The sequence below is a fragment of the Phyllostomus discolor genome, chromosome 2, assembly GCF_004126475.2.
Source record: "Phyllostomus discolor isolate MPI-MPIP mPhyDis1 chromosome 2, mPhyDis1.pri.v3, whole genome shotgun sequence".
NCBI lineage: Eukaryota > Metazoa > Chordata > Mammalia > Chiroptera > Phyllostomidae > Phyllostomus > Phyllostomus discolor.
In genome coordinates, this window is record NC_040904.2 from 64397630 (window position 1) to 64421121 (window position 23492).

Consider the following 23492-nt stretch of genomic DNA (forward strand, 5'->3'; position numbering starts at 1 on the left):
ACTTTGGTTCCCAGCCTGCGCTCAATCCACTGAGCTACACCAGCCAGGGCTAATATGTGCAGTCTTTAAAAATTACTCAAAAAAGGTCAAACCACTTGTGGTTATCAGTGTTGGGGTGGTGGGGACTGAAGGGGTTGGGAGAGGGGAAATTGGAGGAAGGAGGTCAAAGATACAAGATAGTTATAAGATAAATAAATACCAGTGAGGTAATGCACCCCATGATAGCTGTAGCTAACACTGCTGTGTAATATGTAGGACGTTGTTGAGAGTAAACCTTAAAAGTTCTCATCTCAAGGAAAAACTTTTTTTGTTTATTCCATTCTTTTTTTTATTGTATCTATATGAGAAGATGGATGTTAGCTGAACCTATGTGGTAATCATTGCACACTATACGTAAATCCAGCCATTATACTATATGTCTTAAATTTACACAGTTATGTTGTCAATTATTTTTTAATCAAACTGGATAAAACATTTACTCCGTGGTAACAAATTTAAATTACTACCTATTATCTTTTCTTTTAGATACATTCATTATGATGTGACAGCCATAAAGAAGAGTCATGTTATAAAACAATGAACTTGTAATTTACTCTTCTAGTTGCCTCATTTTGGGCATGAAGAAATAGTACCATATGAAAGTCAGGGTAAATTGCTTAAGAGCATATTACAAATCATACAATTACCTAGAGGAAAAAAAAAGGAAAAGAAAAGCAACTGAAATTGAGTGCTTGGGACTTTCTAATTTAGATCTTCTGTTTTCAACTTCCCAAATGTGGGAGTAGTAATAGGGAAGGAAAAGTTATCCTGAAAACCGGGCCTTGTACTCACAGCTAAGGAAGCTATGTTCTGGTTTCAATTTTGGGGATAAAATCTTTTAGTTCTTCGTATCTCTATTTTTTTTTTCTTCCTTTATCTGTCAAATGGGAATTTGGAACCAGAAGGTTTCTAGCAGCTCAACCTTCTGTTCTGCCCGGATGACTGGGCAATAGGGCTGCTGTTGCATGCATATTATACAGTTGAGGCATTTAGAATCAAAGCTTCCCTTTAAGTTGGATAAGAAGCATCTTTTATAATTGTCAACTCCCTTTCATACCCTTGGCCCTTTAGTTTTGTTTGTTTTTTTACATTGACAAGCCATGTAGAACGTTTGCAATAATTAAGTAGTATTTCTAGGCCTCTATTTTGATGTCCTTTCTAATTTAAACTTATTTTTAACATGGCACTGCTGTGTTTCCAGATGGAATGAAAATCTTATAAGTTTTTTTAGGCCATTGCCAAAGTAGGTAATCTCTTGAGAGAATTTCAGCAAGGTTCAAATGAATAAAATAGTCTTCGTGTTTTCCAAATAATGACTTTCTCACCACATCCTGTAATTTCATAGGATGTCTAGGAAGATAAAAGTACATTTGAATTGAGTCATCATGAAAAATTTAAGGATGGGGAGGTTGTAAGGGAAGACTTGATGGAGTGATTGATTAATTTCATTTTATTACAAATTACATTAGCTCAATAATCAACATGGACATCATTTGTAGTGACACTGAGAAAATTTTCTTTCCATGCAGAAAATTGTGAGTAGGACTTATTTTGGCAAATGATAAACTGGTAACAACTTTCAGACTTAAGGGGAACATTTTTGAAAGTATGTTTGTTGTTGTTTATGGAAGAGAAAAATGATGCACTGAATGTTTACTACATATCCTGGCAAACTATGTATATGATTTTTTTCCATCATGTGAAACGACTGGTAAGACATTGGTGTCAAGGTTTGTACCTGGTAAAAGGGAGGCATAAGTATTTGCTTATGAATAACCCACATTCTTTATTCCTACCACACTGCCCCTTTCTGATTCTGATGGATCATGCAGCTTGCACTTTTTCCTATTGCTTTGTGTACCTCTCAACCTGGGTCAACAATAACTTAGTGTGGTATCTGGTCACATTCAGAATTAGGTTTGTAGAGATTCTTTATGGCTTAATTTTGCTAGATTATTTTGAGGGAATATTTTGGTAAAGCAAACATAGATATTATAAGTAGGATACAATATTTGTATACATTTTTAAGAAAAAGAAAAACTGACACTGCCTAGATGTTTCACTGGAGGGATTTGTGTTGCATATCACCTCTAATTTGCCAAGAATTTCTTCTTCTTGGGAAAATTTGAGAAAAGTGTGAAATGTATTGCTTAATTTAACCAGGTATGGCTAATGTAGTATGTGAGTGAAAAGTAAAGCTTAGTTGAAGGAAATACTATATTCCAGCTGAATAATGAGGTAGGGATAGCTTACTTTGAAATACATAAAATGATATCCGCAAATGTTTTTCTTGGTGCTTTATCTTCCTTTATTTTGTTATGGAATTGAATTCCTTTCTGAAGACAAAAGAATCTGTAGCACTCACTGCAGATAAGTGGTTATCGCCTGAGTGAAACTAAATTTAAATATATTTACAAATTATGACTTTAAACTTCATCTCCAAACCTCTAAAATTTGAAGAGCTAATAAAATTCTCAATTTGTTTTCATTAAACACTTTAGCAAAAATTATTACAAAATCATTGTTTGGTGGTCTCTGAGAAGCAGGAGTAATCCATTATGTAAATTTGGGTACTCAGAACACTATTCAAAGATGCATGTGTATCCTGTTGATGAATTTGATATTTCTGAGGAATGCTAACATCTAACCAGTCTAACTAAGTAGTTCATGACCTTCTGGCAGACATGCTAAAGATGCATCTTCTTAGACCCTTCCACTTGTAACTTCTGATGCATCTTGTTCACTGTGGAGATCAAGAATCTGGCAAGTGATTCTAAGGCAGGTAGTTTGAGGATCACCCTTTGAAAAACAAGGAAGACATTTTCTGGCTGCATTATGACTGGAGGCAGTCATTTGACTCATTTTATGGGGATCAACTTTAGAAGAGTGTTTGAACTAGCATAGTGGTAACATACACCCTCGTGCATTCTTTATTTAGTCATCCATTCATTTTTAAAAATGCCTGCCACATTTTGGGTTAGAGGTCTTGAGTTCTAATTCTGCCTCTATTAGCTATGTACTCATAGAGAAGTCACTTTACTATTTTATGGCTCACTTTCTTGGACAGTAAAAATAAGCATTTGGATGTACATCTTTAGAACCCTGTGGCTAATTTCCATTTTCTCTGTTTATAATAGCTAAGGGCAGTTGAATAAAAAATTTAAATTAAAACTTGACCATCTGATTGCCCAGTTAATAACAGATATAAAATCCCCCCATCCCTCGGGGGACCTGTGTGGATCTTGTCCACATTTGCTGCCTGTCAGCTGGAAAAGAAGTTACAATTGTAGATAGTAATTTCCATACATTGCTTAGTCTCTCTGTTCATATGGGAAACATGAATATTCCTCATTAGATGAACATTATATTAGCATTGCTGTCAAAGTATGATTTTTCCATCTAAAGCCTAGAGAAAACCGTTTTGTGGCCCTATATAAGACAGGTATAAATTTAAAAACTGAAGTCATTAATGTAAAGTGATAAACAGGGACTCTAGAGCAAGACTGGCCAACTGTTTCTCTAAAGGTTCAGGTGGAGGATCTATCAAGCACTTCAGGCCACATGGGGTCTCTTTCTTTCCTCCAACAACATGACTTGCCCCTTTTTCTTTTTCCCTGCTTTTCCTTTTCCTCCTCAGTCTTCTAACATTTAACAAATGTAAATGCATTCTTAGCTCAGGACCATACAAAACCTGGTCAGAGCAGTGCTTCTCAGACTATAACATGCACATGCATCCCTCGGGGGATCTTGTTAAAATTCTGATTCTGATCTGCAGGTCTGGGGTTGGTCCCTGCAGAGTATGCCTTTGGGTATCAAAGCTCTTGTGGTTTAATGGTTTCAGGGCATTTTGTGTGATGAATAGCCCCCTCTACTGTTGGGATTTGAATTCCCAGTGAGTTTGGTTGCCAATTCAGCTATCTTTTTGTGTGTATTTGTTTAACCAAATGCTGGGGTTGTTTTGGTCCAATAATGTAGTAGTTTAGTAGTTTAGTAATGCTTCGTAATTTTAATGACCCAGATCTCTTTGGAAATTCGATGAAAGCTATGGTTCCCCCCACCACTACTTTCTCCTGCCCACACAGGAACACATATTTTATACATAATTTCAAGAAATTCAAGGACTTGCCTAAGGCTTATCCATTTTAAGGTTCACTGCTCTGCTGTAGTTGTGTAATGCCTGATTTTAAAGGAGGTCAGAATTAATCCCCTCACTTGTAATAACATCAAAACTTTTGAATTGTAGCTATATTTTGCTTATCTATTTATCTGTCTATTTATCTACTTATCTATCATCTATCTCTGGGCTGGTAAGACCTTTCAACCTTAGTTTATGTTCTGTTAGCTATTGCTGGCATGATGACTACATTTAAAACCTAAACTTATAAATGAAGGAAATAACCTGTTGGTTAGAGTAAAAACAAATTATTGAACTGCCTTATATTAAATTTGTTCACAGTGCCTTTATTCATGATTCTTTTAAAAACTTATTTGAGATATAATTTATGTAGCACACAATTTACTCACTTAAAGTGTACAATGTAATAAATTTTTACCTTCGCAGAATTGTGTACCCATCACCGCTATGCATCTTCATATGTTTTCACTACCCTGAGAGGATGCCCCCATCTCCCTTCACCCTGGCCCCATCGACCACCCTAGAAAACCACAAATTTACATTTTGCTCTAGGGATTTTTTTCCTGGACATTTCATAAAAAATGGAACTATAGAATGTATGGTCTTTTGTGACTAGCTTCTTTGACTTGGCATAATATGTTCAAGGTTCATCCATGTTGTAGTATTTATCAATACTTCATTCTATTAATTGCTGAATAATATTCCATTATGTAAATATGCATCATTTATCTATTCATTAGTTGATGGACATTTGGGTTCTTTCCACTGTTTTGTTATAACGCTGCTATGAACAGTATATTACAATTATGTGCAAGACTTTGTGTGGACATAAGGTTTCATTTTTCTTGGGCATGTATCTAGCAGTAGAATTTCTGGGTCATATGTGAATTCTAAAATATTTTGAGGAAATCCACATTATTTTCCAAAGTGGCTGCAACTGTTTTACATTCCTACCAGCAATGTATGAGTCTCTCAAATTTTCCACATCACTGACCAAACATATTTTACATTTTTTTGTAATTGCCATCCCAGTGGTTATGAAGTATATCTCATTGTGGTTTTGATATGCATTTACTTACTAGTTAATGATGTTAAACATCTCTCTGTGTGCTTACTGGCCATTTCTGCAGCTATTTAGGATAAATGTGCATTCAAATCCCTTGCCCGCATTTACATTTGGTTATTGTATTTTTATTGAGTTACACAAGTTCTTTATATATAAAGAGCTAGATATGTATCCCATAACAGATAAATGATCACAAATATTTGTGATCACAAATATTTGTGATTATTCTGTGGTTTGCCTTGTTCACTTTTTGATGATTTTTTTGAAGCATGAACATATTTAAATGTGATGAAGTCCAATTTACCTATTATTTTGTTTGTCATTTGTGCTTTTGGTGTCACAACCACATAATGTGCCCTAACTCAAGGTCATGAAAATTGGCTCCTGTTACTTCCTCCAATTTTTGATAGTTTTACCTCTTACATTTAGATTTTAGATGTTCTTTTGACATTTTTATAATAGTGGGGATGAAATTGCTGGAAGAATATACAAATATGACAACACTAGAATTGTTTATATATGTTATAGTGATAAATTAGTAAAATTCTCTTAGTTGAACATACTAGATTATTAATCTTACTGCTAACTAGTTTGGCTATTTTGCCCCTTTTTCTCTTATATTCTATTATTTAACATTTCATTTAATTAAGTATTAATATACAGGGTGGGCTACAGTAGGTTTATGGTTGAGCATATACAACACAGTTTATTCTTGTATTTTTATTAATTACTGTACTATTTTTCATACAAACAACTGAAAATCTATGTTTGCTCACTCCTGTATTTAAGGTCCTACGATGCAGACCCTAGCTTGTGGGGTCTGCCACATTGTGGATGAGGCATGGGAAATTCACACAAACTACTGAGTCCTGTGAAGGAATAGGGATGGCATGGTTTTTCTCTCAAGAGGAGAAAAAGCCTCGGTTCTTGCCATGACAAGCCTTTATTGCTTTCCTGGGCACATTATATGATGGTCCTCATTTACTATGCACAGGTTTCCTTTAGGTGGTTACTGTTTACAGAAAACAAAGGAGAAGATGCCGCTAATCAGATCACAGGAGAAGGATGTTTGCAAATGCAAAGGGAAAAGTGATTGAACCAGTTACACTCCATACTGGGGAGTTTTAGCATGGATTTTAGGAAGTTATAGTAAGCACTCGCTGCCTCAATTCAGGGTGAGGGAGTTTTAGCAAAAGAAAGTCTCATAGCAGCCTAGGTGCATTGCAGGCCTGATTCCCCATGGGAGAACCTATCTGTGGGAATGGGTCCTGTCTGGGCCCATACCACACAGAACGGTCCTCTATAGTCCTACCCAGGCCAAATACTTAACAAGTAGGGAACTATTTGATATAGTAAATGACACTCTAATAACATGGATGTTTGACTTGCTTTGTTTTAATAGATTAATTTTGACAGTTAGGATAATGTAGGTGACTGCATATGGGAGACTGGAGAACAAGGAGGATATGTCACTATCAGGTGATTGCAGCCAAGCATATGCCTATTACATAAAAAGTGACGTACAAATCTTGATGCACTTCAGGATTGGATTCTATGGCTGTGTGTCCAGATATTTACATCTGGGAATATGTTACTGACTTGCAAACTATGATTAGCCCTTTATATTTAAATTCTTTGAGATCTTCCTTGATTATTATTTTTTAAAATAATTTTTACTTTTTGTAATATGAACATTTCTCATTTTCTATAGGGACCCAGTAATTATAATATGTAGCTTTCTTTATTATTGTGATGTATGATGTGATTACCTGTCCATATTTAAATGCCTTGGGGCTCTTTAGTTTTTTCTTTTTTAAAATTCTGTGTACTGTGAATTGCTCTTTTACTTTAGGTACTTAGCACTTGTAAAGTTTAAGTTCCTTCTTGGGTCTGATGGGATAACAAATGGTAGCCAGCACCTTTTAAAAGTTAATTATTTTCAAAAAAGAAAACATTTATTTACTACCAAATTAAATTTCCTCTAATAAAGTAAAATATTCATGTTTAATTAATATTGAAACTAAACTGGCATAACACTGAGGAATAAATATTACTTATTTATTGGGCAGAAATATGTTAATGTTAGGTGATTGGTTGGAGAATTTTAAAAGCAAACTTTTTCAATTTTAATTTTTTATTGATTTTTATTACCATATGTACCCTTATGCCCATTCCTCCCACAATCACCACACTGTTGGCCATATCCATGAGTCCTTTTTCCTTTTTTGCTTGACTCCTCCACTCCTACCCTCCTCCCCCTTAGTTGTCATACTCCTCTCCATCTATGAGTCTGTCTTTGTTTCACTTGTTGGTTCAGTTTGTTCATTAGATTCTACATATGAGTGAAATCATATGGTATTTGTCTCTCTCTCACTGGCTTATTTGACTTAGCATAATGCTCTCCAGATCCATTCATGCTGTTGCAAAGGGAAAAATTTTTTATAGTCTAGTTAGTAGTAGTCCATTGTGTAAATGTGCATACTTGTTTTATCCACTCATCTACTGATGGACACTGGGTGATTACATATATGGTGATTGTAAATAATGCTGCACTGAACATAGGGATGCTTATATTCATTCAAATTAGTGTTTTGTGTATCTTTGGATACATTCCCAGAAGTGAGATCGCTCAGTCAAAAAGCAGATCCATTTTTAATTTTTTGAGCAACCTCCATATTGTTTTCCACAGTGGCTACACCAGTCTGCATTCCTACCAACAGTGCAAAAGGGTTCCTCTTTCTCCACATCCTCACTGGCACTTGTTTTTTGATTTATTGATGATGGCCATTCTGACAGGTGTAAGATGGTATCTCACTGTGGGTTTAATTTGCATTTCTCTAATGATTAGTGACATTGAGCATATTTTTATATGTCTGTTGGCCATCTGCATATTCTCTTTGGAGAAGTGAACCCTTGTGACAATATGGATGGACCTGGAGAACATTATGCTAAGTGAAATAAGCCAGTGAGAGAAAGACAAATACCATATGATTTCACTCATATGTGGAATCTAGTGAACAAACTGAACTAACAAGCAAAACAGAGACAGACTCATAGATAGAGAACAGATGACAGCTAGTTGGGGCTATTGTTAGAGTGTGGTGGGATCAAACAAAAAGGAAAAAGTACTCATGGACATGGACAACAGTGTGGTGATTGTGGAGAGGGGTATAAGAAGACTAATGGTAAGGGGAAAATACAATAAAGATTAATGATTTTAAAAAAAGAGAAAATGTGAAAGCACATCTTTATTCTCTCATGTTCTGTAGGATCTCGTCTTCGCCAGGAAGACTTTCCGCCACGGATTGTGGAGCACCCTTCCGATGTCATTGTTTCTAAGGGAGAGCCCACTACTTTGAACTGTAAGGCAGAGGGCCGACCAACACCCACCATTGAGTGGTACAAGGATGGTGAACGGGTGGAGACTGACAAGGATGATCCCCGGTCCCACAGGATGCTGCTACCGAGCGGATCCTTATTCTTCTTGCGCATTGTGCACGGGCGCAGAAGTAAACCTGATGAAGGAAGCTACGTTTGTGTTGCAAGGAACTATCTTGGTGAAGCTGTGAGTCGAAATGCATCTCTGGAAGTGGCACGTAAGTAAACAAAATGAACCTCTTAAATGATATGCACAGTTACTTTGATTTATTTGTAATGAGTTTGACTTGCTCCCACAGATGCTCAATACCAACAGTATAAAACAATCAACATACTCTGCATAATTTTACTTTGTCTTACCCAAAGAATGCTGGCCAAAATAATGCCAAGCCAGGGTGTTGCAGTAAATTTATTTATATTAAAGCAGTGTGAAAATTGTTAGTATGTTAAACAAGTTGGTGATGATGCTGGTCATATTTAAAATTTGAATTATTAATGAGAGATATAATCAAGTATTAAAATTGGCAGTGTTAAATGAAAAGTTTATGTCTATCGTGGAATCAAATACAAGGGATAAATTCGATATTGTAACTATTTCTGTTACCTATGTATAAAATACACACATGCATTTCCAATTCTAAATTTTATCAAGCTCTTTTAAAAAGAATATATGCTCTATGTTAAATTAACTCCTTTACTCCAGGCTGAATTCAGAAATTGTTACTCCAGGCATGCTGGCAAGAACATATCAACAATAACATCAACTATATTTATTTAATAAAAATTAATCAGAGAAAAATGTTATTTCTATAGGGGCAGAGTGTTTGTATTTGGCAGGTCTGACTTAGTGTTTGGAATCAGCAGTAAGGATTTGCCCTGACTTTGACATAAAAAACTACACACTAGTGAATTCAGATATCAATGCTTTGCAGCAATTTGAACATTGATTCCATAAATTCATGGATTACTTTTTAGAGCAAATTAAAAAATATGAGATAGATTTTTTCTGGCTTATAGAAAGGATTTGGAATAGTAATTTAAACAGTATCATACATTTTTGATATTATCTATTTTGAGGACAGATTTTCATCTAGAATTAATTGTGAATAAAATGGCAACAATTGGGTCTTAAAACAGATTGTACTTTTCAACTTTTTGATTGCACAAATAAGTCTCATAATAAGAGAATTGAGGAATTTCAGGAGGCATCAATCTTATTTATATGACCAGAGGTGGTGATAATGTCTGTAATTAAAGTTAATACTTACACTCATGTTCTACAGTGTATTACAGTAGATTATACAGTTTGTGTATTGAAATTCTCACTAATGTACCATTATCTTTTATCATTATCTTTATACATGAAAGCATATTTTGGTAAACATAATCATACTACTTATTGAGCTATCCATTGAAAGCTTTTGTTCTCAAGTGTCCAGTCTTTTCATTTATAGTTTGTATTAGGAAATTGAGAACCCACTTATGCTTGAAATGGGTAAGTCCAATAAGAAAAGATTAGAAGAATCCTAAGATCCAAATTTGTTTTGTGAAAGACCTCGAAATGTGAGGATTAGAACCTTGGCTAGCAATTCCATTTTGCATGGGAACCAGGTAATTTTATTTTTACAAGGAATTTAAAATGCAGTTAAATTAAATTCAGTTTACTAAGATTTGAAATATACAAAAAAGTTAAGAATGCAAATATTCTCAATTGTTCCATTTTTAAAATAAAGTATTTTAAAATACTTTATTTCTGGAACTTTTGAGAAATACTGAAATATTTCAATGTCAGAATCTATTGATCTTTTTTCCCCACCAATGCCTTTGCAATAAATATGAACAGGCATTATTCTCCTCTTTTGTGGGTAAAATGAAATCCCTGATGGTTAAGTGACTGAGACTTAGACAGTAAGTTAATGGGGAATTCAAGATCAGATCCTTTTTCTTCTAATTTTTGGTTTTAGAGAATTGTCCATATTTGGAGAAAGTAAAATTAAATATGGCCTATTTTATATAAGTAAAAATTAAGAATTAGCATTTTTAATTTTTTCTTTCTATACTTAGCATTAAATAGGTATTTTTAATCCTTAACTAACTTTTCTTCTCAATATTAAAGTTTATCTAAATTGGCCAGTCATTTTTTTACTACACAGGCATAAATTTATAAGTTTTGGAGCCTTAGTTTTATTAAAATGCTTTCAGTAAATGTGCATCTTGCACTTTTATTTAATAATTTGGGAAGGGTTTCTTTCTCTTGTAATTACATCATTAATAATGAATCAAACTGTTTCAGGAAAATTAAATAATGAATTTTTTTACTTTTTTCCTCCTGAAATATGACAGTACCTTTTTTAAAATTTTTAAATCAATGAGCTTTGAGAAATCCGAAAAATATTCCTGACCTAAAGGGGAAAACAGAAGTCTTCTAAATTGAATTTAGCTGGTGAATAAAATTCTTTCTTCTAAAGCTATGTCAGCAGTTCATGCCATTTGAGCAACCCAAGATCAAATAGTATTCATTTATATGCGGCTCATCTCTTTCACATTAGCTCATCAGTCTTCTGTCTTTCTTTATGTTTCATTAAAAGTATTAATATGGATACTTGGGTGAAAGCATCGTGATTTTGTGATAGTATTGGTAACCAATGTATTTTAATAAAAGGGCATAAATTATATAAATGCTCTTCTATCAGGTTATATAAAAGTTTGACCTTCATGTTTTAGAACCCTTAACATAAATGCTCAATTAGGAACATCCATTTTTTAAACATCAAAGAAAAGAATGGAAGCCTAAAAACACTGTGCATTTGGAAAACTGCAAGTGGCTTGAATATAAGGTTGGTGGGCAGGATATGTCAAAAGGTAGGCATGCACTGCATTGCAAAATCTAGACTTTTTTGTTATGTGAAAGGAGAGTCTGTCGAAGAGAATTGAAGATTGGGTTAAAGCAGGGTTGTCAAACTCATTTTCACCAGGGGCCACATCAGCCTCATGGTTGCCTTCAAAGGGCTGAAATAACTTTAGGACTCTATAAATGTCACTACTCCTTAACTGTTAAGGAGTTGAAATTACATTCAGCCGTTTGAAGGCAACTGCAAGACTGATGTGGCCCCCGGTGAAAATGAGTTTGACACCCCTGGGTTAAAGGAATGATGACTGAAATCAGAACAGAGTTAAGGAGCTGCCAAATAACTCAGAAGAGTGTATATGTTAGATTTTAAATGGAAAATAACAGTGAAGATTGAAGGAAATAGTTTGCATTATATAAAGAAATTATAAAATGTATTACTTTAGGGTCAGTTTGGGCATTAGAGGGTGAAATACATATACATATATACATACACATGTGTGTGTGTGTGTGTGTGTATGGCATATTAACAGTGGGTATAGTACCACCATCCATAAGAATGGCAGAGGCTGGAGAAATAGCTGTGGTGGGAACCAAAGAGTACAGTTGCTTTGGCTGTATTGGTTGCCAATCAATGAGATATCAAGGTAAAAATACCTCATGTTCTGTTTTTTTAAAACACTTCTGGAATTGAGAAGAAAGGTTTTTCCCAGATGGAGGTCCGAAGCCATGAGAGTAGATAGAAGTGGACATGATTGCCCGGGCAGGCTGTGTGCCCAGTGGTTAATAAGAGCTAAGGCCACTCCTGCCTCCTAGAACCCCAATATTTAATGGTGAGGAAAGGAAAGAAGTGCTGGTGCGGGAGGCTCAGAGGAGGTTTCAGAGCTGATGCGATACTGGCAGTGAAGTGACAAGAAAACCAAGGACATAATTTTCTGAATGAAAAAGTGGTTGGCAATGCAAATGCCACATGATGGTCAAATGAAAGGCATCTCTGGGCTCTAGGAGAAATGAGTAGGTGGTGGAGTTGGAATGGTAAATGCTGCCTGTTCTTCCAAGAATTTAGCTCTGAAGGGGTGTGAGGGAATTGGAGCAGGGTGATTTTTTTGTTGTGGGGTCTGTGCTGTGCATTGTAGGCTATTTAGCAGTATCTCCGGCCTTTGCTCAGGACCCCCCTTATTTTTGATTGTCATTTATGACAATCAAAAATGTCTCCAGACACTGCAAGTGTGCCCAGGGGAGGGAGGTGAAGGGGGCTGAGATCTGTTGAGAATTACTGATTTAGGTGTATTTGCATGGTCAAGAGTGTATGGATAAGTAGGAACCAGACTTGTTACAACTTTTACCATGAAATGATTAGTGGTAAAAATAAGGACAATTTTTGGCTCTGCTTCACCTCAGTTTTCATTTTTAATTTAAATCTTGGTTTCTGCTGTTGTATGTAATATGCACTCCTATGGATATCTGTCTGTCTTGACTGATTGTATAGAAGTCCTCCTGTCCTTTACCATACTGTATTTGTTCTCTTCTTTGTTTTCATTTAATACATTCTTCAGTTTTATGTAAGGGTACAAAGTAGTGGAGGAAAAAATATTCAGAACCAGTCATTGTAATGAAGATTTCTATCACCTCATATATGCTTTCCCTCCTTGGTTTTGGAGGGAAAAAGCCACCCAGGCAGTACTTTTCAAATCACTTCAACTCAAAGGTCTTTTAGTGAAAAATGATTTTTACATATTTAGAAAACAGAATTACGGTGTCCACAGCAAGACATGAAGCACTGAAGAAGTTAATACACAGTTTTCTGATGGGCTCACTGAGAGGGCCTAGACTTTGCTGGCGCTGATAGGATTTCAGTTTGAACATCAATGCTGCCTGGGTTTGGAGCAGCGGGAGCACAGGGGTCCTCACACAGATTGTAGTTGCCTGTGATGTAGCCCAAGTCAGTGGCAGCCCCTAGAGATAGCAGCTGTAGCCCCAGGTGGTAAATATATGACAGCAGCTTGATCTATCGACCAGGGTAAAAGGGGGTTCTGGCCTAAATGAAAATTCATGAAAAATTAATGAAGTCCCCAGATTATTTTTTCTGTTTTCTTTTCTCCACACTACATCAGTTCAGAGAGAGGAGATTAAGGCACTGAATGTTTTAGTGGCAAGGAGGTTATGGTGTTGTGGTTCAAAGTTCAGGGGTCACATAAAAACTGATTTTTTTTCCTTTTTGCTGTTCTAACTCCCAAAGCAAAATACAAGAGCTTTTTAAATTACCTGTGATTTAACGTTGCTTTCACAAAAATATAGTAGTTAAATGTCTGAAAGTTGGCTTTTGATGCAACTACAAAAGAGGATAGATGGGATTCATAATTTAATTGGGAACTAGAAATACATTAAATTCCATGACTGCAGGGTGACTTCTTTTTTCTCTTTTCTTTTCTTGTCTTGTCCTTTTCCTTTTCTTTTCTTTTTTCTTTCTTCTTCTCTCTCTTCTTCTCTTTTCTCTTCTGTTCTCTTGTCTTCTCTTTTCTTTTCTTTCTTTCTCTTTTTTTTTTTCGTTTCCACGTATTACGACTCATGTTGCAAGAAAGTCATTTATAGAAGGACAAGGCCCTGCATTATTTATGGGTCACAGATTGCTAGAATAGAAAAGCTGTGGGAACCTACAAACATAATGACCCTGTTTGCTTTAATTCAAAACTAAATTTATGTTTTATCAGTACAAGGAAGAGAGGATACGAAAGTAGACAGACTTTAGTTACAGAATTATAGGTGGCGTTAAAGGTGAAGACAAAGTATATTGTTTCTTTGACATTCATAGTTAATATATATGTATTTTCTTTTCTAAAAATTGTTACTTTAGCTATAAATGAATGTCATTTGGGCAAAATACCTATAATACCATAAAGAGACAAGGTAAATTAAGTTGAAAAACTGACTTAGAGCCATGGAAAGCTTTTCAAAATTGCTTTACTACAGATATAATTCACATACCATACAATTTATCAGTTTAAAGTGTGCAATTTAATGTTTTACAGTATATTCACAGGCTTGTTCAACAAACACCATAATCTAATTTAGAACATTTTCCTTACTCCTAAAGGAAACCCTATACCCATTAGCAGTCAATTCCCATTCCCCTGGAAACTGCCCCAGTCCTAGACAAACCCTAATCTACTTTCTATCTCTATAATTTTCCTATTTTGGACTTTCATATAAATAGAATTATATTATATTGGGTATTTTTTTTTGATTAGCTTCTTTTCTTTAGTGTAATACTTACAAAGATCACCTTTGCTGTAGCACGTATCAGTACTTCATTCCTTATATTACTACATAATATTCCATTGTATGGATATACTGTATTTTATCTATCCGTTCATCAGTTAATGGGCATTTGGATTACTTCTACCTTTTTAAAAAGATTTTATTTATTTATTTTTAGAGAGAGGGGAAGAGAAGGAGAAAGAGAAGGTGAGAAACGCAGATGTGTAAGATATACATTGACCAGTTGCCTCTCTCATGCCCCCAACTGGGGACCTGGTCTGAAACCCAGGCATGTGCCCTGACTGGGAATTGAACCAGCCACTTTTTGGGCCGAAGATCTGGTGCTCAGTCCACTGAGCCACACCAGCCAGGGCCGTTTCCACTTTTTATTGACTTTGAATAATGCTATGATATTCCTGGACAAGTTTTTGTTTAATATATCATTTAATATCATCTTCTCTTGGTTCTAAACTGAAGAGTAGGTTTTTTTGTCACAGGGTAACTGCTTAACTTTTTGAGGAATTTATATGTAACTTTTAATATTTATTATTGCCAATGAATTAACTGTATCTAACTTTCTTCTCAGTGCAAAACACAGCTATGAAACACTGATAGTACTTGATAAATATTGCTGGATGGCTGACATATCACATTTCCTGTGTCATATGTCCATATTTTAAACTAAGATTAAATTAATTAAAATATAAAAATAAATAACTGTAGGGAAATATTGAATGGCCACAAAGTTTCTTTGTATTTTTTGACCCAGTTATTTAATTCAAGTAGGTATGATTTGATGGATATCACTTCTAGTAGACCATGTGGACTTTGGCCCCATTTAAGTTAAATAACTTGCTGAGTCTTTTTATTTCCCATCCTGTTTTCATTTGTCCTAAAAGCAGACAATATTTTGACTTCTCAGGAGATGATATTGCCTTTGCCGAGAGTAACTGACACCACCTTTTCTTTCCTAGTTGCTTAGCCTTCTAAATATCTTAGTTTATTTTTTCTTTACTTGGAAGGTTTAGAATAAGAGATTAGTGTACAACTATAGTAGAAGTTGGTTAAGTACTCCAGGAGTGGGAAAACAGCACCATTCTCACAAATAAGCATTCAGGCAGATCTGTCCATTTAAATGGATACAAGGCCATAAGTTGAACTGGAGCTGATATTCATAGATTTTGATCAAAAAGAATATAGAAGCGACTCACTTTTTTATGATTCCTCTAGTTGTGTTACTAAACAAAATTAAGAAAGAATTCAGAGTCTTTGTTAAGGTTAGTCAGATACATGAACAATTGGAAAACTCTTAGAGCCAAGGTACTTAGGCCATGTTATAAGCTAACTTGTGTTGCCCTGAATTTCATGTTGAAGGCCCAACCCCCAGTACCTCAAGTTGTGACTGTATATGTATATAGGACCTTTAAAATGGTAAACTTCTGAAAGAATGTAGGGTGGGCCGAAAGTCGCTGATTCAATTCCCAGTCAGTGCACAAGCCTAGGCTGCATGTTCGGTTCCAGGTTGTGGTGTGTATAGAAGGCAACCAGTCGCTGTTTTTCTCTCACATGGATGTTCTTCTCCCTTTCTTTTTCCTTCCCTTTCCATCTCTCTAATACAAAAAATGATTTTTTTTTAAAAAGAGACACCAAGATGCATATGCAGAGAGGAAAGACACAGGGGAAAGATAGCCATCTGCAAGCCTAAGATAGAGGTCTTAGAAGAGACTCAACCTGCCAACACTTTAACCTTGGAATTCCAGGCTCTAGAACTGTGGGAAAATAAACTTCTGGGGTGTGTGTGTGTGTGGTATTTTGTTGTGGCAGCCCTAGCAAACTAATACAAGCCATTAATTTTCCCACATGAGTAGCACCAAGAAAGAGACTGTGTTAAGAGGGAAGTGATGAGAATCATACATTGTTTGCACTCAGCAGATTTTGTACTGCCTTGCATCCACTGTGTTGGCCTGAGGCTGTTTTAAAAGAAATCTGTGAGCTCAGTTGAAAGCATAATACCATGAATGTGTCAGCATCAAGGAATCAATGAAAAACATATTTAACTGGAAACAAAAGACCAAGTGGCGAAAATTTTGGCATTAGAAAACAGACATTTTTAGAGCATATATATGTGTTCTCATGCACAGGTCTGTGGTATTTGGGCTGTTTTGTGTGTGTACCTTTTAATTTTGTGATACTCAATCACATTCTTTCAAATACAGGCTTCTCCTTTAGTCTTAACAAATGAAGGTGTGAAATTGCAGTGCCTGGAGAACATGTTAGAACTTACGATCTTTTTAAATATGTATGATGCTGTGTTTTGATATCATATTTCTGTTGATTGAATTAACTACATTCAACCCCTCTTAGCACAAGTCTCAAGTTGCCATTCACTCAAATTAGCCTGAACTAACTCTGATTCAAAGGAAAGCACATAATGAAGTGAAATTTTGATGTTCTCCATTTTTTGAAGGAGTATTTCCAAAAACAGTATTATCCTCATTTCTGAAAACATGTAAATCCTATCCATGGAATGACAGACAAATATATTTATAGTGTTAGGAGGTTTATCAATATGAGACATTATGAGGTCAGCTCTTGTTTCAACCCCAGAAACTATTTTTAGATAAAATTAATAATATTCTTTAAGGGGACAGTGGGAAGGGTTCACAGGAACAAACTTAAAGGACTCATGGTCATAAGCTAAGGGGAGGGTGGTAATGGGAGGGAAGGGGGGAGGGTGGGGGCGCGGGATTGGGAGTAAAAAGGAGAAAACTGTATATGAACAATGATTAAAATAAAAAAATGAAAAAAATTAATAATATTCAAGGTTTTTGAGGTTTCCTACCTACAAAACTTCACTTTATTCTATTTCAAGTGGTGTATAAATATAAGTTGATTTCACTGAAAATGTATATAAGTTGACATTATTCTTAGGAAATACAGTTTTTGGCTGGAGCATGTATGGTTTTCTCAAGATTTGTATTTCACTAGAATGACAGGCCTCCAATTTAATACGTATTTAGATTTGATTTGTTTCTGATAATTAAGGATGTGGGTTAGCATCCTTCCATTCTGAAGCAGCCTCCACAAGGTTTCTATAATTGCATGAAGGAGTTTCTATTTCTTTCATGCTTGAGTCAGTATATATGAAGAACTCTTTACAGGAGAGTAGATGTTAAAAACAGTAGGTGAAATTTTGTTCAATTCTGGCGATTTCTATTTCAATAGAAGTTCCTAACAGCCCGTGGCTTAACTGTGAAAGGATGAGGTTCAATCTTATTTCCCCCATATAGCATTGAAATTGGTTTTTCCTCTTATGAGATTTTCAAAAGCAAAAATACTTCCAACCACCCATTTTTAATTAGGAGATAGTCATACATTTTTGTCAATAGAATATATATTCAGTAAGAAATAACCTGGTAAAGCAATATTGGGCCCCTGCTTGGGATGATTTCTGTAAACTCACGGAAGTTCCCTAGCACTGTCCTCCTGGGCTGCTCAGACATCACTTGTTGAGTGTCTCTGGCCCTTGGAAAGAAGTCAGGCAAGAATTGTAAGAGAGGCAGGTGGTTTCATCGGTGTGACAGAGAGATATATAGGCCCAGAACCTGGTGAATCTCAACAGGATATTTGTATACTTGTTTTATTTTCATTTTTTGTTTTTGTGGAAAGTCTACCACCCAAAATAGTCTGTAGCCATTTATTCATTGGTTGATCTAAGCCTTCATACAGATGATCCTGCAAACTGGATCCTACAAACTGCAAAAAGGCCAGCAAACTGGTTGTCAGGCTGGGCCTTAGGCAACAAGAAGAGTCTGATTGGCTGATGCCATTGGCCCTTTGAGTAGCCTTTACATTTAGCTTAAATTAACATCTAAAAAGACAAGCTCTTTTTTTGAAATCACCTACTGGTGTATGTGTCTTTTTTCTGAGCATCAAGGCTTTGCCTAGTTATGCAAGTACTTCTTAGTATTTAGAAAGACAATCATTAAGTTTTTTTTAAGTTGTTATCTAACATCTAAACCTTTACAAAAATTTTTAGGACAGACTTTATAGTGTGTGTGACTATTTCTAAATATAAGTCATATTTAATATAGCCCTTTTTTTATATATCAAGCTGCCTCATTTTCCTCTTTATTTTCTTCTTGATTTCTCTGTTTATTCATGGTTCATGAGGGCATTCTATGTTTTTCTTTAAATCAATTTAAAGTCTTTATTAGGTTTCCTAGTTATTAGGAAGTAAAAAGTGGCTTAAGAGGCCATGCCCTCAGTGGTGCTTGTGTTATAAGGGACAAGCTGGGCAGCTTCATCAAGAAACAGCTAACCTTCTGCTGTGTGCTGTGGGTAAGGACCCCAGATAGGACATGCCACAGGCTTAGAAGGAGTGGCACCAGATGCTTCTGGAGGAATAGAATGAAGAATAGCCTTAGGAAAATGGAGATATGTATAAAGGCATAGGACTGTGGCAGTGTTTTTACAGTTTGGGAGAAAATTAGTATATTCATTGAATTTGAGACTGTAAGTAGAGGAAAGGAAGAAGATCACTTAAGTAGGGAGGTAGAGATTGGTAAGACTAAACAAACTAAGGAGCTTGCATGTTATTCTAGAAGACTTAAGGGAGCCCTTCAGTGTCTTTTAATTTGGGAATGTTACTTATAAGGTATTATAGGAGACGTGTTAATACAGTGTAAGGTGGTTTGGAGCATGGAAGATTGTGGGTGCAGGAGATCAATTACAAGTTAAGGTATAGTAGGATGAGGGTTGAATTAATTTGATGAGTTCAGTTGATATCAGAATAAAGAGGAGAGAGTATTAAAAAGGAGCACTTATAGGAATTTAAGAAATACATTTGTGGTTTAATGGATGATATAAATATAATTTGCTATATTTTCGTACAGTACTTTTAACTGCTAGGCACTCAAGTAGATGCTGAGTTAGAACAAGAATTGTTTAATGGGTATGAAGTTTCAGCCTAGCAGTGTGAAAAGGTCCTGGAGGTGTGTTGTACAACAATGTGAACATACTTAACACTATTGAACCACAAACTTAAAAATGGCTAAAACGGTGTATTTTATGTTATTTACCTCAACTAAGATCAAGAAAAGAAAAAACAGAACAATGTGTAACTCATGCTATCAAATAGTGTTCAACGGAGTGGGAAAAATGTGGTAAGTCTTGTGGAGAAGAACAACTGACATGTAGGAGTTCAGAGGCATAAGAGGTTGATTCTGCCAAGGGAGTTGTGAAACAGGTGAAATGATTTCTTTAGATAGAAAATGAGTAATAATAATCACTGGCATTTACTAAATGTCAGGCTTTTTTGTATGTGTTTCATACTCATGGTTAAAACAACCCTATTGTTTTCTCTGTATTATATGTGAGGCCCACAGAGTTAACTTAGCAGATTTTTAAAAGATTTTATTTATTTATTTTTAAAGAGAGGGAAAAGGAAGGAGAAAGAGAGGGAGGGAAACATCAATGGGTGGTTGCCTCTTGCACACCCCCTACTGGGAACCTGGCCCATAACCTGGCCATGTGCCCTGACTGGGAATTGAACCAGTGACCCTTTGGTTCACAGGACTCTGCTCAATCCATTGAGCTACACCAGCCAGGGCTAACTGAGCAATTTTGCACAGCAGGAGCTGGGATTTGAACCTAGTCAGTCTTCTAGAAGCTGTTTTCCTAACCACTGTGCTAAGCATCTTCACAGATTTAAATGAATGAACAAAATCATTTGAAACTTACAAGAAATCATTAACATTTATTTTAGGTATTTTACCAAGAAACAATTATTCAATTATATGTGTATAGTGAGGATGCTGGACTAGATGAAGTCAGAAGCTTTGTTTCAGTGTTAGAAACCACTGATTCATGAGATGTTAAAGAAAAGAAATAACAGAAACAGTAATCTTTTCTATTTTTTTATTTAGTTATATATTGACATTTGAAAGCTCATTAGTTTATTTAAGTAATTTGATTTTCTCTTTCCAGTTCCTAGTTGTCAAATATCAGTATCTGAAAAATCCATCACTTTCAGTTCTTATTGACATGTTTCTAGGCCAAAGCAGCTTGGAGATTAAGAATCCAATTTATAAGACAAGTCATCTATCATTTAATATCTAAAGATAACTTGACTAAGTTTTCTAGAAGAAGGAGTATAATAATAGCAATGATACATTTATAATGGTTTTTGGAGTTCTTGAAAGTTAACATATTTATATGCATTATCTCATGGTGTATTGCATTTGCAGACCTTCGCTGACTTTGATAGTTTCCAGGTTCAGTACATGGTATCCTTAACATTGATCAATTTGGCTTTGAAATAGTCTTTTTAATTTATATGTGAATTCATAGAGGAAGAATAGTCTTTTCAACAAATGATACAGGAGCAATTGGATATCCATAGGCAAAAAAATGGAACTTTGACTTTACCTCATACATTACACAAAAATGAATTAACAATAAGTTATAGATTTAAATGTAAAGCATAGAGCTATACAATTTCAGAAGACAGAACAAAATCTTTGGTGCCTAGGGCTTAATGAATAGTTCTTAGACATGATGCCAGAGCACAAACTGAAAAGGCAAAATAAGTAAATATGACTTCATCAAAATGAGAAACTATTATTCTCTGAAAGATCATGTTAAGAGGATAAAAAGGTAATCTACATATTAGGAGGATGTATTTGCAAACAACATATACCTGACAACAGGTTCATGTCGAGAATGTATAAAGATCTCTCGAAACTCAACATTAAATAAAGCAATTCAATTAGAAAGTGGGCACAAGCCATGAAGGGACATTTCACCAGAAAGGATATATAGATAGCAAATAAGCACTTGAAGAGATGTTAAACATCAGCCTTCATGGGAGAATGCACACCAAGACTGTGATAAGCTATCACTACGTACCTTTAGAATCGCCAAAATATAATGAAAAGCGACATCACCAAATGTTGGTGAGGACGTGGGGAAACTGGGTGTCGCACATATTGCTGATGTGAATGTTAAATTGTATAGCCATGCTGGAAAATAATTTGACAATTTCTTAAAACATGAAATATACTTTAAACATACAGTGTCATTCCTGAGAACTTATTTTAGACAGATGATTAACTTATATCTGCACAAAAACTGTATATAATTTTTAGTAGCAGTTTTACTTACAGTAGCAACAAAATGGAAAAAAACAACTAAAATGTTCCTCAGCTGGTGAATAGTTAAATAAATCATGCTATATCCCTACTATGGAATAGTACTCAGCAATCAAAAGGAATGAATTATTGATACACACAATGACTTGAGTGAATTTCAAAGGCATTATGCTAAGAGAAAAAAAAACTATTTCAAAAAGTCACATAGTATATGATTCTGTTTACATAACCTTCTCAACATAACAATATTCTTGTGATGGAAAACAGATCTGTGGTTGCTAAGAGGTATGGATGCCAGGAGAGAGAGGTGAGGATATGACTACAAAGGAAGAGCAAAATGGTGAACAAGCTGTGTCTTCTTTGTGATGATGGTTGCACAAATATGCACAAATATGATAAAATGACATAGAACCACATACACATATTGCATCAATGTCAGTTTACTGCTTTTAGAATTGTGCTATAATTATGTAAGATTGGGGGAAAGTGGGTGAATGGTACATAGGACATCTCTATACTATCTTTACAACTTCCTATAAAGTCTATAATTATTTCAAAACAAAAGTGAAAACAAGTGAGCTGTTCAAAGATCTTAAGTAGTCATTACAAAATATAAATGAAAAGGCCTTATTAGGAACCAAAATAGTTATTTTATAACTTCTGAATATGTGTTTTGCTTAAACATTGATGGATTCATATTTTTACTGTGTCTATGACCTGTTGAAAATTCACTTGTTCGGATCCACAAATTTACTGTTTGAAATTCATGATTTCAACTTGTGGTACATTCTATATACACTTCTGTAGATTTACCTTTTTTTGATTTCCCCCCAATCATTGTTTTTTTTTCTGAGTTCAATAATACACTTTTTTTCCCCCAAGGCTAAGGAGATGTTCAAGTGAGAAGTGGGTGGGTGGTCATGGGAGTAAAGTCAGTGTCCTCAACACATGACCTAATGAATAGGGGCAACTATATAGCTGCCAGAAAGGATCTTTCTCTGAACTACATTAATAGTTTCATATTAAGAAGCTGTGCCAATTTGATTCTTTGCTGATGAAACTATGTGTGGGATATAAATAATTCTAAGTATCTGTTTTATCATACCATAATACTGTAATACAACTACAGGAGAAAGATTAAGGATTTAAGGCTGCCGTTAAGTAGGAAAAGTGGAAGAAATTAGGATTGTTTAGCCAGGAGCAATCAGACATTGGTAGTTCTTGCCAAGCACATCAAGTACTGTCATGCCACAGAAAAAATGTATGTGTTTCATGTGACCTTAGAGAAAAGAAAAAGACCAGTGGATAGAAGTTGGGGATTTTGTCTCAGCATGCAGGACAATGATTATGGTGTATGTGTTTTGTCTTGGAATCTTAAGGAATTATAGGAAAACCAAAACCAATATGATGATGTGGTCAGAAAAGAACATTAAAAGTTATATACAACTATATGTTTTGGTATAGTTTTGTTTTATGTTTTCCTCTCAAAGCAAAAATCATTCTCCATGCTTAATGAAACAAGATAATAAACTTAGTACGGGTGACCTAGTCAGTTGCAAAATAATTCTTATCACTTTCTTATTCACAAGGAATTACATAAATTGGAAATGACTTTCT

At 35.1% G+C, this 23492-nt stretch overlaps 1 protein-coding gene across 18 annotated transcripts in view; it reads left to right on the forward strand.

Moving 5' to 3' along the window:
- The window catches only part of ROBO2 (roundabout guidance receptor 2), a 1287372-nt gene that overhangs the window by 753950 nt on the left and 509930 nt on the right, over positions 1-23492 (forward strand). For all 18 annotated transcript variants that reach the window (XM_036017926.1, XM_036017927.1, XM_036017925.1 and 15 more), the window contains exon 2: positions 8510-8836. In XM_036017926.1, coding sequence (XP_035873819.1) covers positions 8510-8836 — 327 coding nt within the window. The remainder of the gene's footprint in view (positions 1-8509; positions 8837-23492) is intronic.